This window comes from Notothenia rossii (assembly GCF_949606895.1).
Source record: "Notothenia rossii genome assembly, chromosome: 7".
Taxonomy (NCBI): Eukaryota; Metazoa; Chordata; class Actinopteri; order Perciformes; family Nototheniidae; genus Notothenia; species Notothenia rossii.
In genome coordinates, this window is record NC_136905.1 from 68427756 (window position 1) to 68442939 (window position 15184).

Genomic DNA, 15184 nt, shown 5'->3' on the forward strand with positions numbered 1-15184 from the left:
CTCATCAGCCATAAGAGTTGTTTAGGGCTGGGATAAATGCTGTAAGAATTCATCAAGCTGCTGGGGAATATAACAGGCATCGCTGACTAAATACCCTTTTATACAGAACTATGAAAGTGGAGCCCAGCTTTGTGTTGTTGTTGTTTTGAATGTGGATAAAAGCACAAAAATACCAAGAGATCAACATACCAGAGGCACAACAGAAAATAATACCAGCAGAACCAGACCAATTCAGAAATGGATTAGTTTGGAGTATGCAACGGGGAAGAGAGGGACAAAAATCTGCTCAGATTTAATGGAATTAGTCACGAAGGCTTACCAGGTTTTGCTGGACACTTTTGGCACATGTTGAGACCCCAGGAGGTGCCCACACTTCCACAGCAATCATCCTGTTTGGTAAGGCCTGGCAGAGGCTTGCCACACTGCAATAAACACACATCTGCATTAAATCTAAGAAATCAAATCAAATAAATTAAATCTAAGAATGGGTGTTACACGTTTGTGCATGCACGCTTGTTTGTGTTCAAGTGTGTGTTTGTTGGCTGGGCAGCGTTTGCGTGAATACCTATCTGCAAGGACAAAGTGAACCAGAGACATCTGAGATTAGTTAGTTGGAAAGTGCTGTGTCTCAAGAAAAACTAGGACCATCCTGGCATGACTTGTTAACTTGGCACATGGTTAATTGTGAAGAGAGATTGCTATCAGATTTGACTTATTGAATTGTTGGTCAATGGAGACTTATGAAACAAAAAATGCAACAGAGAGGACATTCTTCTGGAGAACAACAACCTGGCATCCTGGCAGGAGCAGAGGTACAAATACCAGATAAATCTTTGGCATGCTGTCTCTCAGAGGCAGTTCTATTGGGGATCTGAAAAATCATTGTGACTGTCTGGAGGGTTTAATTTCAAACTCTCTACGATCTAGGAGTAGATCAAATGAGAGCTACAGATCAGCACAAACAAAATTGTTCAAGGAATAATGCTGGCAAACCAACTCTACAACCCATGTGTTGTTGCAACTGCAAACCAACAGGCCAAAGGCCATCGGGGTCATGACAGATAAACAACAGGCAACTGAAAACCTCTACAGATATCATATGTTTAGGGCTTTTATTATGAAAGGTAAGAACAGACAGAGAGGATCTAGTATTTGATGTCTCTGAAGGCATCCAAACTTGTTACATGCTTGGGAACTGGTGGAACATGGTTGACAAAAGTGGTCCGATATGGTAAATCCTAGACATGACATAAATCAGAGCCACAGGCACACTTTCTGTTTGAGACAGCAGAAATCAGGCACTGGGATGGAACAATAACGTAATGGTACCTGTGGTAAAACACTATTACTCACCTTTAATTGGCTCGAATACACAAGGTAACTTACATTGATAAGTGTTAGCAGTGCTAATATAGTATGCTTTAAAGGTCACCTATTGTGCAAAATCCACTTTGTCCTGTCTTTTATACATAAACATGTTTCCCCTCTGCGTTAGGAGATTCTGAACGTTTCAGGAAAAATATTTGTTCACTTTTTGTCCTGATCTATTTATATAAAAACCTGTCTGAAAATGAGCTGATCAGATTTTGGCCACTTTATGATGTCATAACGATTTTTTGGCTTGTGAAACCATTAGCCAATAACCAACCAATGTAACACCCTCACATGACTTAACACAGTACCTGTCCATCAATTGTTTCCTGAAAGCATCTTCCAACTGGTCCATTCTGATTGTTGTGCTGTCTGGCGTGGCCATGCCCATTCCCACTGGTTTGTGGATGCCTGCTGTTATGCTCACTGGTGTGTTCATGTCCATTCCCAGGCTGGGAGCGCTGCTGCACAGAGTGAGCCCCATCGCTGAGGGCCGGTCTCTGCCCAGGCTGCACCCGAGCTACTTGGTGGATATGGACTTCGGAGTCTGCAGGGTGCTGAATGTGGACGTTCACCAAGGATGGGTGGAGGGACACTAGAGGAATGGAAAGAACCACAGTTTATATAAGATAGTTTATAGTTTCACATTTTGGATATTGTTAGTGAAAGCATCCTCAGCCAAGGGATAAAAGCTGTATAATATACATACTGCAGTTTGCAAGCTATCTGCTAACATCCAGCGAACACTTCTTCAACACTCACTTCATCATCAATTTATGAGACTGGGGAATTCCCGGCAACAAAGACACCACATACATATGACAAAAAAACAAATACATCGAGCTTTGTATTTTTTGGTTTAATCAATTAAGCTCAATGACCAAAAACAGATTTGTTGAGGAGCTGCAGGGATGTTGCAATGTGGAGAATGAGCTCTTTTGTCCTTCTGACAGAGGGAAACATCTATCTTCAGGGAGTGCCAGGGTTTTTTCCCAGAACCCTAAGCCACCCTCATGAATCATAGTTACACAGACAGATGGCAAGGAGAGTCCAAGGAGAAGAATTTGACCTTATCAAGTGTCTTGGAGATGAAACTGAGTGAATATATACTGACAGGATGAATCATTGATTTGTCGTGACAAGACAATACAGCCATTGGACTTATGGCATTTAGTTATGATTATTTCATTGTATTCAAAACAGCGGATGGAATATTTCTGAGTGTAATTTAAATTATGTAAATCATAGCTTCTGCTTCTGGTTCTTGTTAGACAGAGCGATATACGGAGTGAGACGAAGGGAGGAAATTCAAAACGGATATCAGAAAAAATGGAAATGAGTAAATCTCTCGCATTTAATCGTCATCATGTGGCCTTGCTCTGTTTCTAATAACCACCTTTTTTATAAAAGCATCATTGTGCGAACAGTTTGAGGACTTCCACATTAGTCATGTATTACTCATTCTGCTCAAAATAGAGTGTGACCTTCACTCCTGGCCAGCAAAGGCAGAGCAATACAGTGCAACTGTGATAATGAAGCGATTGGCCAAGAATAAAGGCACCTGTCACACCAGCATTAGAAAAATCAAGCTAAGAATTACATTCATTTAATTCGAACTGTTGTAATTAGTGGAATAAATATTTGTATTCACAGACAGTGCTGAGATCAAATAATCCACATTGGGACAAGCTAGCTCTGTTACACCATGCCTTACAGTAGTTAACCCTCCTTTGTTAGAGCACCCTCCAAGAGAAGAAGAGTTGCAGACACTTATGAAACATGACTTGAGATTAAATCGACATGAGACAAATTAACTGACAGTCAGAGAACTTATTTTTCCTTTCCTTCATTTGTACAATCCAGAAACAAATGCCAGTGGGGTGTCAACAGAACAGTACTGAGAACAAATATATTGACACTGACTGACTCTTTCAAACATATTCTTGGCACTTTGAGCACCATAAGCATAGAGTGCCATCTAGTTCAATTATATTGGAGAAAAGGCAGACCTCTACGGCCAATATCTCCAACACTCAGTAAATCACACCAAAACAATCTAGATTGATAAATAGAGGAAAAAAATATTTTTAAAAAAACGTTTTCCTTTTAAACTGTTTACTTAGACGCCATTTGCAAACGCAAACGAATACGAAACGCAAACAAACCGAATACGATATCAAAAAAGTCTTCCATTCACACGAGACCGCTCGGGAGCGCTGGAGACGCTGTAGTACATATGCCGGGCCTGTAAGTGGCGCTGTACGTCCGCCACAAAATACACCAAAAGCAGGGAAGAAGACCCCCGAGCATGGTTGCCATGGTTGACCCTCTGTTTATGGTTGTGGTAGAGCAGCTGTAGATTTTGGACTAACATCTGTAGCATGGTCATTGGTCAGCAGCATGGTCAGTAGCAGTAGCAGTAGCATGGTCAGTAGCTACTGACAGTAGCTACTGACCATGCTACAGCTGTGAGCAGCAGAGGTGGGGAGAGATGGGGCTATGGCTTCATCGTTATCAGGAAATGATCGTATAGAGGCGTACACACGGAGCCGTTTGCCCCCCCAGAGCGTTCAGTTTGCAGATCTAACCACCTTAGGACCCGTTATCGTTCGCGGGGTCCGATTCCGCGTTTCCGTTACGGCCTCGTGTGAACGAATGGGCAATACAAAAGAGAAAAGTAGCGGATACAACCGTTTGCATTTTCGTGTAAACAGCACCTTAGAAGAAGTCAGTGGGAAGCCAAGGTTTGCCATCTGATTGGCTACAATGCTGGAGCATTACCTTGCTGATTGGACAGTGGTAAAGTGTACATGGAGCGGGAGGGAGTTTTGGGTCCATGGTGGCTTGCTTCCTTGTTAGGGGTGGGTCTGGCAGGAGGTGGCACTGGCAAGTGGCAAAACTTCCCCGTTGAGTTTGATGGACACCAGCACATGTCCCTGCCAATGCATCGGCCTCCATTTAGACAGGGAATCTGACAGAAAACTGCAAAGAGGAACAGAGCAAAAGAGGAAGAGGTTTTTAGAAGTGAAAGATTTGTTAGCGTACACAACATGACACTTTCAATTACACAGATTTATGCATCCTCGTTAGAAGGATGCGGTAATAAGAAGCAGAAAAGGGAAGTCCTTATAGAAAGGGCATGTGCCTAGACTTTATTTGGAACGGGTTTTTTGGTGTTAGCATTGCCTGTTCTTTACAGCAGACACACATTTCAACTTTGCTTTTGAGTGCAGAACCATGGAACTAGCTTTCATGCTGCACGTCCTTCATTGGCATGTTATACCTCACTTTAAGTGATCACATACATACTCCTGTGCGTGGTGATGAGTGATGAATCATCCAGCAGTTAATCTAAGAAAATAACAAGTGCGTGAATACCTGTATGGAACACTTATCTGGCAGAGGGAAAACCACGCAAATTGCCTATAAAACTGTCAAATCTTGGACAAAATCTCAAAGGCAGGCAACTGGCTCGTCACCATATAAGTTGATTGAATCCAAAAACATGTTCAGTGTACAGTTTGCTATGTCCTTTTCAAATCATCATGTGACGAGAAAGAGAGGAAAGGCCGGCACTGGCCAGATGCTGTTTGACAATATTGCTTTCACAGCCCTTTCACCGGCCTTATCTTTTGGCATATGGGATGGGTGCCAGCCCAGCACCCACATACCTGGGAATGCTCCCGTCCACAGATTGGCCCTGACCTGACCTCTTCTAACTCAAAACATCAAAGACAGTCAAATGAAAAAAAATCTCTCAAACCGTGACGAATAAGAAACAAACCAATCTTTTTCATCATAAAGGATGAAAAAGTGAAGAGCTGCACTTTTACACCCTAGCAGCACCGCGCATCGCAAATAAGAGGACTGCTCTACCAGACAGCTGGAGATCGGGATGGCCAACATACTGCGCTATGAGATGAAAGAGGCCGCTAGTGATGGAAACATGCTGTGAGCTGTATCTTCTCTGCCTCATCGAGAGAGACAGGGATTGAGCCCTCTGTCACATGGCATTAACAACAGGGAGACTGGTCGAGGAAGACAGGGAGGAATGGAGTAAAAATAGAATATTAACAGACAGGGGATGAAGGGGATTAGGAGAGGAGAATGTGAATAGATTGAAAACAGAAATTAGACAACAAAGAAGAGACAGAAAGAGAAAGGGAATAAGCAATGGGAGAAAGAAGATGTGGAAAGACAGATAGAAACAGAGAGGTCCAGCATTGTTGTCAACAGGAAGGCCTCCAGTGATTAGAGATGCTGGCTAAATTATCAGCTCGATGACGCTATTAAATCCTCTCAATGTGGGATGCAGGTCTGCCCTGGTCTGTCTCAGGCAGGGGCAGAAGCTATTCTTAGACAACAACCTACTGTCGACTGCGCACAGTCTGTCTGCGCACAGTCTGTCTGCCTGCCTATCTTTTTTTTCTCCATTTAAACACCTTTAACAAGGAAACAAACAAACAAACATACACACACACACACTTCTCACTCAATAAACAGTCTTCGACTCAATCTAATATCAGGCTCTAAAGTAAGTGTTGAACACAGGGTTTGTATCAAGGGTGCCTGTTATAATGATCAAGACAGAGTTTACAGCGCCGCGTAGGGAACATAACAACAGCATGAGATAACTGTTTGCTGTCCACTTGACATTCCTTGACGAACACGCAAACCCAAGCAATAACAGGATGCACGTTTTATGGAAAAGCAATCACTTTTTAACACACACTTTAACCTACGCGTTTGCATATTGAAGGGAGATTACTAGAGAATGAAAAAGGGGCATAAAAACAAACCCGCTGCTAAGGAAGACGTGGAGGTGCCAGGAATGTAATCTTAGGGGAAGGCCTCTGCCAGGACGCTGAAGTGTTTGGAATATCTACGCCATGTTCCAAAACCCCATTAATGGGCACAGAAACCTGCAACAACAACCTGTTTATATATTCATAAGCGAGCTAGGTCCTCCCCAAAGAGCCGAGTGCACTTAAGTGAAGGTTACATGTTTGTGTCCCCTGTATTTATTTGAGCTGTGACCCTAAAGGACTCGTATGTGTATGTGTGTGGTATGAGCAGCTCTAATCCACAAGCAGTAATTAGTCTGAGCCTCAGCTGGTCCCTAAAACTGATGACAAAACTAAGAAACATGCCGGGGTACGACCCTACCCTTGGCATTGACCACCCCTTCCCTTCCCATGGACACTCCTGTGTGAATTCGGAGCAAAGCCCCCAGGATAAATGGAAGGTTTATTGTAATCCCTATAAAATCCTGTTCATGCTGCTACTCTTTCTCTCTTTCTTTCTCTCCTTCTCCTCTTTCATTCGTTCCTGCTCTCCCAGGGGGCATGTAAAATGGTTAACGGCGGGGCCAACCGCGAGGTGTAAACCGCAAAGAGATGAGGCTAAGTGTTGGGAGCGTGGGACCACCAGCTCCACGTGTGTGTGCGAGGGGGAGATTAACCCCCTATTACAGAGCCCACTTAAAATCTGGCGCACCCCCATCACTCCTGCTTTGCCTGTCTCTCTTTCTCTTTGACAGTGAGAGTTTTTAGCGTAGCTCTTAGCTTTAAACTCCACCACTCTTCCTCCTCTTTGAGGCTGGTATTCACAACAGGCAGCATGCCACGGGGAACCCATTTTGTCAAGCTCACCCCATAAAAAAAGGAATGAGAAAGTAGGATGGAGGCACAGGGGAAGTGTGTGAGAATCGGAAAGTAAGCAAGGGAAGGGATGAGGGGGAGATGAAGGATGACAAGTGGACAAGAAAGATAAGAGTTAATAATAAACAGAAGGCCAGAGGTTGACACTCACAGAGTCGGTAGCCCGGGTTCTTTGGCTGCTGCTGCCGCTGCTGCTGCTGCTGCTGCTGCTGGTTCTGGTTCTCGCTGTAGACTGTGGTCATGTCTCCCTTCTCACAGCTGTTGTAGCATCGCCCGCCGCTGCACACCCTGCGGCACACCATGGGCGTGAAGACGATCTTAATGCGGTCCAGGTTGGAGGTGAGGTTGGCCCCTGGAAAACACACAGACACCTGGGTGAGGAGGAGCAGCAGCAGGGGAGACGGGCTGGAGACGAGCTGCATCCTTTCTCCTTCAGCCTCACTGTGACACACTCCCCGTCTGGGCAAAGGGAGGTTTATAAGTGTGTGAGGGTGTGTGCTGACGGCTGGGCAGTGGCACGCTGTAGCTGAATGTGAGTTGCTCCACAGGCCAGCAAATAGGGGGAAAGAATACTATTAGACATCGGGCTAGTTTCCAAGCCCTTTATCTTGAGGGTAAGGTGTTTTGGATGTGTGTATGTGTTGAGGAGACAAAGAGCGCTTGAGTGCAAGTTAACATGGTGTAATGGTGGGAAGCTGTTCAACAGCCGTTGCTGTGGTACAGGGCGAAACAACAAGCTTGAACAGCAGACAGCTGTGTGTGCTGGATTGGGGATCAGAGGAATATGAATTATTGAAGAGAGGATACAAATATAAGAAAGACATGATCACATTTATTTTTGTTGTGGGTAGAGGCGCCAGGTTTTAGAGCCTGTCATGTCGGAGAGGTGACAAGGCATATTCCCAAAGATATCAAAGCACACAAGAACACACACACTGCTCACACTCCTCTCCAGCAGATTGCGGACCAGGACACACACACATACTGTACGCAGCTTTCATATCAAAGACTGTCTGGTTGGATGCAGACCACAGAAAAGGGGTGGGGTGGGTGGACAGTGGAGGAATGGAAGTGCAGCCTGGGAAGCTGCCAATTTGTTTTCTTGTGGCTAATGTTCCATTCCACGATGACACCATACATGTGTACATGTGCATGCTGGCCTCTGTTAATTGAGCCACAATGTTTGTTTTGACATGACCGAGGAAAGTGAAATGTTAAGCATGCTGATCCAGATCCAAGTTCTTTATCTTAAACATGTTCAAAATATATGTTTTTTGTTCTTACCTGCTGGTGAGAGTGCATTGTTGAACTGCCCTTGCAGCTGGCTGTTGCTGGTGGGCCTGTTAGTGTTGTGGTGCCCGTTGCTAGGCCCATTCCTGTGTCCGTGCCTGTTTCTGTGCTCGCTGCCGTGGCCATTAGCGTAGCCGTTGCCATTGGGTAGAGCGTTTGAGGTTATTGGCCCAGAAGATGATGGATAACGTTTCACAGTGCGGGAGGTCCCAGTCTGCTGAGGGGAGGAGTCAGGAGGTCCCCGTCTCACTTGAGTCCTGTCATTGACATGATCACAAGACCATAAATACATGACCTCAGGCTAACGCTAATAGCCCACACATATTTACTGTACACACATAGCAACACCCTTCTGCAACCAATGCGCATCACTGTGAAATCCATTAAAGCATGTAACAGAAAATAATATGTCATGCTGTCTGTCTTAGGTCATAGCTATACTTAATTGATTTTATTGATGCAACACTATGATTTGGAAATAATTTTTATTTTAATCAAATTAATAATACCATTCTTTAAGCGAATATAGGGTTTCTTAACTCACATTTGCTGTATACAGATCCAAGACCATCCCTAGTTAATGTAAAGATTCTGTCAGACATTAAACTTTTGCAAGAGATGATTTTTCACCATTGATTACCAACAAATAAGGATCCAGCCACCAAAAGGATTTAGGTGTCCCAGTTTGTGTGGCTGGTCTGCCTCGGAAAAAAATAGTAATTAAACAAATTAGATCCCTTCATCAGCTAACAAAACACTTCCATCACACATTGTGTCTGCCTGACTAGATCATGAACTCCCTGTCTGACTGTGGCCAACCAGGGGGCAACATCCTGAGTGCTGCACAGGGCTGGAGGAAGTATTAAAAATAGGGTCGAAGAACAAAGCTTGTCCAGGGCTGAGAGGGGCACGTTTTTTTACCGGTGCGCATTTGATTTGGGTCAATTACTGAGCCTGTGTTGTACGACCTGGAAGCTGAGTTCATGTGAGCGACCTGGGGGAGGCGCGTGCCTCTCGGATGGACAGGCAGAAGGGTCTAAGCTTTGAGGAGGGCTGGGATTCAACCTTGAAAAAAAAACATCTGGATCCCACAGATCTGCTCAGACAGACAGTAAGCAGAGCAAGACAAAGAGGAACCATGTTGGGCCGATCAGAGAAAAAGTTCTACAAAGCACACCTGTGGCCCTTCAACGAAATTAAAGCAGTAATCAAATCCCAAATGAGGATATAAACCATGCATTAACATTTATTACATGTGGTTTTTAGCCACACACCGCGTATTTACACGCTGAATCAGCTCTGTCGACCCACAGACGTGCAACGATAATCGGGCAAATACACACACACACACACACACACACACACACACACACACACACACACACACACACACACACACACACACACACACACACACACACACACACACACACACACACACACACACACACACACACACACACACACACACACACACACCCTGTTCCAGCTGTGCTAGGTGCAACACAAGCCCATGCATGTCTATTTATCCACAAACCACATTCCTGCTGCCAAGAGAACAGGACAGTAAATGAAAAGGGGAAAAGACATTTGATAATGGCCTCTCACATCATCTATCCAAAAGAAAACAGGCAGCATCGACAGTATATCTGACAGCTGCTGACCCAGATCCTGAATCTATCGGGCGTGTCCCAGGGATAGGAAATGACACGGGGAAATAAGAGGTCCCTCGGACTCAAGGTGGTAAGGTCTTACAGGAGGTGGCTGACCCAGCTACATCGTCCATCCTACTAATGATCGGGTTTTTCCACCGCTGACAGTGACACCTGGCCTGCACGCATCCTGCCTCACTTCCTAGGCTTAGACAGATGTTGCTCGTTCTGTCTCTCTCACTTTCAATGGCAAAGTGACTTCCTCCAATAATGAGCTCACCGCTGCCCTCTCTGACTGACTGCAGATCAGAGGGCGGTGAGGGCCAGCACGACTCACTCAAGACATTGGATGTCATCATTGGGAACTTCAAGGCCTCTGGGATCCAAGGAGGAACCATTCCCCCGCCTTGTTATGGGTGACTTGAAAGCAATTTTGAAGACCTCTGCCAAGATTGCACACAGACAGATGGGGATATTGTTTGGGTTATTAAATGATAGCCATGGAGTTTTAATTAAATCAATTAATGGTTCTGATAAGAACACAGCTGAATGAAGATATGGCATACTGTAAAGACAGAATGGAGGCAAATCAATTCATAACATTTTTCTGTCATTCAACTGCAGGTCCAAGTGAACTAATAGGACACATGGAGAGCACAGACCTCCGCCAGTGAGAAATAATGTGAGTATCCGCCCAGTGATTCTAATTTGCTCCAAAATGTAATGGGCGGTTCCTTGCTCCAAACTATACTCTTCCATCAAGTTGTATGAAAATCTGGCATATAGTTGTTCTGTAATTCGGCTGACAATAACACAAAAACATAACCGTCCTGGCGGATGTAATCTGTTAATTAAATACAACTGCAATGGCCAAAGACAAAGTATTATGGACACCCATGATGTTGAAATAATGAGGTAAATCATTTCGACACTTTGATTACATTAGTAGAAGTTCACTTGAATACAGTCCGAGGCTTTAACAAGGTGTAGCACATTACACATTGTATTTCATGTTCAGAACATGTGCTATATAATTACATTCAAAGAGAACTATTTTATTTTAAGTATTGGTCCAAACATCTGATCAAAGCTTGAGTTTATATCTGATAGCAACGGAGCACGCCAACTAAGACATAAAGCCATTGGCACTGTCCACTTCCACTCATTTCACAACTATAGAAAGCAATTAAAACACATTCTCCTCACATTTGAGGAAATTACAAATCACAGTGATCTCCAAGAGTATAAGATGTGCATCCAACAAGTGTACAGCTTCCAATATGTTGCAAAAGTCTTTTTTGGCATTCTGTCGATACATATCTTTGAATATCTTTGAACTAATCGCTGCATTACAACATGTGAATTTAAGATCTGATGAAGGCTCAACAGGCAGCTTGAATGGCAGTTCCAGCCGCGCCTCTTCTCGACCCAGATGAGTTGGAGAGGAGGCAGCTTTGGAGCGCAAACAGTTCACAGTGTAGCCAGAACCAAGAACTGGATGACAGTCAAAGCAGCCACAAACCCTCTGATCTCTGAGCTTATGCTGATGCTGTACATAAAACCCAGTGATTTACACTGCCAAGCAAAATGCTAGGTGTACCTTGATGTTTTGATGAGAGTGTATTGGGGGAAGGGGTGGGTTTACGTGGATAAATTCAGTTAGGTGGCTTTGTTTAAGTGCCAGGAAAGCACCGTGGCGGGCGGCTTGGAAAACACCGCTTCCCATCATCTCAGTGGTGACTGTTTTGTTTTTGTGAGTTGCCCATCGAGAAAAAGGCAGAGCCAGACAGAGAGAACAAATCTGGATTCATCTGATTGGCATGTTCCCCCAAAACACACACACACACACACACACACACACACACACACACACACACACACACACACACACACACACACACACACACACACACACACACACACACACACACACACACACACACACACACACACACACACACACACACACACACACACACACAAAAACACACACACACACACACACAAACACAAACACACACACACACACTGATCGTGAAGTGTGTATGTCTTAAACCATCACTGTAGCCAACTCTGAAGTGTGTTTATGTGAAGCATGGCACAGTAACGTATGGTCCACAGCTGATTCACAAACAGTTTGGTCTCTGAGGTGCTCTTGTTATCTCTCTATACATCATCATTTAAAACATATAGCATGTTTGTCAGTTATAACTGAATCTATTCAAGACAGCGTTTAGTTTTTCTTGGGCTTAAGATGCTAAGTAGGTTGGAGAGGATTGTGATATTTAATGTTTTTTCACCAGCACTTCAGGCGCAGCACAAGTCTACCTTCATAAATTTCATTTTTCATTTTGATTTGTTTGAGAATTCCAAGTCCAAACCAACATTTACAGTTTTTCTCGATTGCTAACACACTAAAATTATACATAAAGCACAATTATGTTACCTGACACTCAAAGAGCAGAACATCGGCTCAAATCTCCAAAACTCTAAACACGTTTTCAGCTTTTCACTTTTATATATACAGTCTATGCTTTTCACACAATTTGCAAATCAACATGACACTTTTTGCAAACCACTGCACACGTTTCTCCACGTAAAACACAGGAATCTGACATAAAGTCACATGTGAGCAGGTTTAAAACACTGATATTCAAAATGCCTCACACATGGACCAATGATCCAGAAACACGTTCCGTTCCACCTGACCAAACACCTGATAGCATAATTGTTGGCTCATCAGGCACTATAAAAAGACCATAGGTGAGTACTTTCTTACAGCAACAATGGAAGCCAACATGGAAGCAAGATCAAGAGGAAGAGGAAGAGCTGGGCTGAGAGTGAGAGGAGGAGGAAGAGCTGGGCTGAGAGTGAGAGGGGGAGGAAGAGGTGGGGTGAGAGTTACCTCATTCACACCAACGCAACTCCGGTTCAAGCTCCGTGCTAGAGCTTTTCAGGTTCAGAACCGGTTCTTCAGTTTAGCCCCGGCTCTATTTACACTGCCCAGAGTCCGACTGGTGCTGCGTCATTGCGTCATCGTTTGCGTCATGACGTAACCGTTTGCGTGCCTGCTTCATAAAGCCAAACCGCGCGGAAACCCCTCACAGCTGACACCGACAACAACAACAATGGCCGATTGCGCTCCAGCTTCCTCTGTACCTTTTTCGGAAGACCAGATTCCCATTAGGTAGCCGGTCTTTTCAGTGCACCACTGCTGCTTTTTAAGTTTCTCCATCGTTGTGTACAAACTGGATAAAACGCCGGCTTTTTGTTGTTGTTCAGGAGTTGATCCCGCCCCTTCTCCTGCCCCCGCCTCGACGTAAGCATGACGTACGTATATGGTGCTTTTGCTCTGGCCGGAAAATTTTTGGTGCTCGAAATGAACCGGATTCCGGAGCTAAGAGGCTGCTCCGCTGCGGTGTGAAGAGGAAAACCCGTTGCTTTTCAAGCTCCAGCTCCGAACCGGCCCTGAAATACCGTTGGTGTGAATAAGGTAGAGAGGATGAGGAATGAGAGGTAGAGGTAGAGGTAGAGCTGGAGGGAGGGGACGTGGACAAAGAAGAATTCTCTCTAATGAAATGAAATGTTATCAACCATGGTCTGACGATGAGAGAGGCTGGACAGAGGGTTCAGCCTAATCTAAGACGATTTACTGTTGCCTCAGTAATCCGGACACTTAGACTTGAAAACAAGTAAATTCCCAGTTTGTAGCTCTGCATAATTCATGATATATCAGTGCTTATATCTGTTGTGTGAAACGTATTTACTTCATTACTGTCATTGAATTGTTGGGATGTTATAACTGTACAACAATCCTGCACAATTGACTGTGGTAAACTTACTTTTATGCAACACAGACACTGACCAACCACTATATCTTTGTTGTTTATCTGAAGGACTGAGAAACAAAGAGGTGCAGGTGGAGGGCTAAGGGTTTTTCAATGAGGCACAGGAAGCAGCAGTTACATACTTGGTTTTGGCAAACAATGCCATCACACTTAGAGAGATCCGAAGCATGGTAACTATGTGCTGAGATGCATGTTGCACAATGTTATTTTTTTTCAACAACTCATTTGTATTTATTGTTGGTGCAAAAGTTTGCATTTGTTAAGTGTTTATGTAGTTTTGAGTGCAGTTCTTCATTTAGCAGGAGAAATTAGGTGTTTTGCACTTTGGGTGTATGGTTTTGTGAATTGTGTTTAGTGTTCTGAGAAACTGAGCAATTTAAAAAAAAATTGTGTTAGTAATCGAGAAAACTGTAATGGCCTTGGTTCGTTGGTTTATGGCAGCTAATGCAGAAAATAGACTGATATGAAGAGCTTGTCTGACTGTTGGATGAAGTCATTTGGTTTTGAACAGACTGTCTAAACAAGACAGTCTGACAGCAGGCAGAGTTGCTGGCATGGTACCCTAGTCTGGGTCACACCGTACAACCCTGTAGCTCTTAGTCCTTTGTCCTCACTCAGTTCTGTTTGAGTTGGACTGGTCATGAGGGGGCAAACCTCATAATTCACCAACAGGTTTCAACCAATCAAGAAAAACAGTCGCTCTATCCTGCTGAGGAAAATCAAGTCATTACTCTTTGTTTAAACAAAATGTTTAATGGTTCCATTTACCTCTTGCCAACATGGAGCGGCAGCCAAAAAACCCTAATACATTAGAACTACACATAATTAGGGCAATTTGAAGGCTACTTGGTAAATGGAAAAGTAATTGACGATGATCGGAGACCAAGTGTGAATCTGAGTTTACCCTCATTCAGAGAAAGCATCGAAGACCATTGTTCATTTCAAAGCTTGTGCCTCTACTTGCAGATCATCAGTCTAACTGGAGGGAAGTTTAGACATTGAAGAACAGTGTGCATACAGCAGCTAAAACACTGAAAACGTTGTACTGCTGAACCACAGCAAACAGTTGGCAACAAAGGAAGGGGAGATTTATGAGAGTATTTGCAAAATGCACTTTTGCCAGTGAGCTGTATAGAGCACTGTGTGCGGGGTATAAACCTTATTTTTGATGCAACAAAGCATATTGACCCTGTTCCTTTCCTTTAGAGCGTTCTCTATCAATTAAAAAGCCCAAAAACTTTAAAATGGACAGAGATAATGTATCTCTTTATGCTGAGTTTAACATTTGAGATTGTCGAGAGAGATGTTTTTCCACACGAAGCTCAACAACAGATGGTGCTCCAGTTTTTCACAGACTAAAACT

At 43.9% G+C, this 15184-nt stretch overlaps 1 protein-coding gene across 2 annotated transcripts in view; it reads right to left on the bottom strand.

The window, feature by feature from the left end:
* The window catches only part of LOC307013684 (latent-transforming growth factor beta-binding protein 2-like), an 85345-nt gene that overhangs the window by 45896 nt on the left and 24265 nt on the right, over positions 1-15184 (bottom strand). The window contains exons 1-6 of one of the 2 annotated variants that reach the window (XM_079641174.1): positions 12879-13001; positions 8316-8578; positions 7183-7383; positions 4153-4353; positions 1683-1966; positions 320-422 (exon numbers count right to left, since the gene is read on the bottom strand). In XM_079641174.1, coding sequence (XP_079497300.1) covers positions 320-422; positions 1683-1966; positions 4153-4353; positions 7183-7383; positions 8316-8578; positions 12879-12883 — 1057 coding nt within the window. In that variant the 5' untranslated portion in view covers positions 12884-13001. Of the gene's footprint in view, positions 1-319; positions 423-1682; positions 1967-4152; positions 4354-7182; positions 7384-8315; positions 8579-12878; positions 13002-15184 lie in introns of those variants that run through there. The other variant, XM_079641173.1, reaches the window with a different exon arrangement.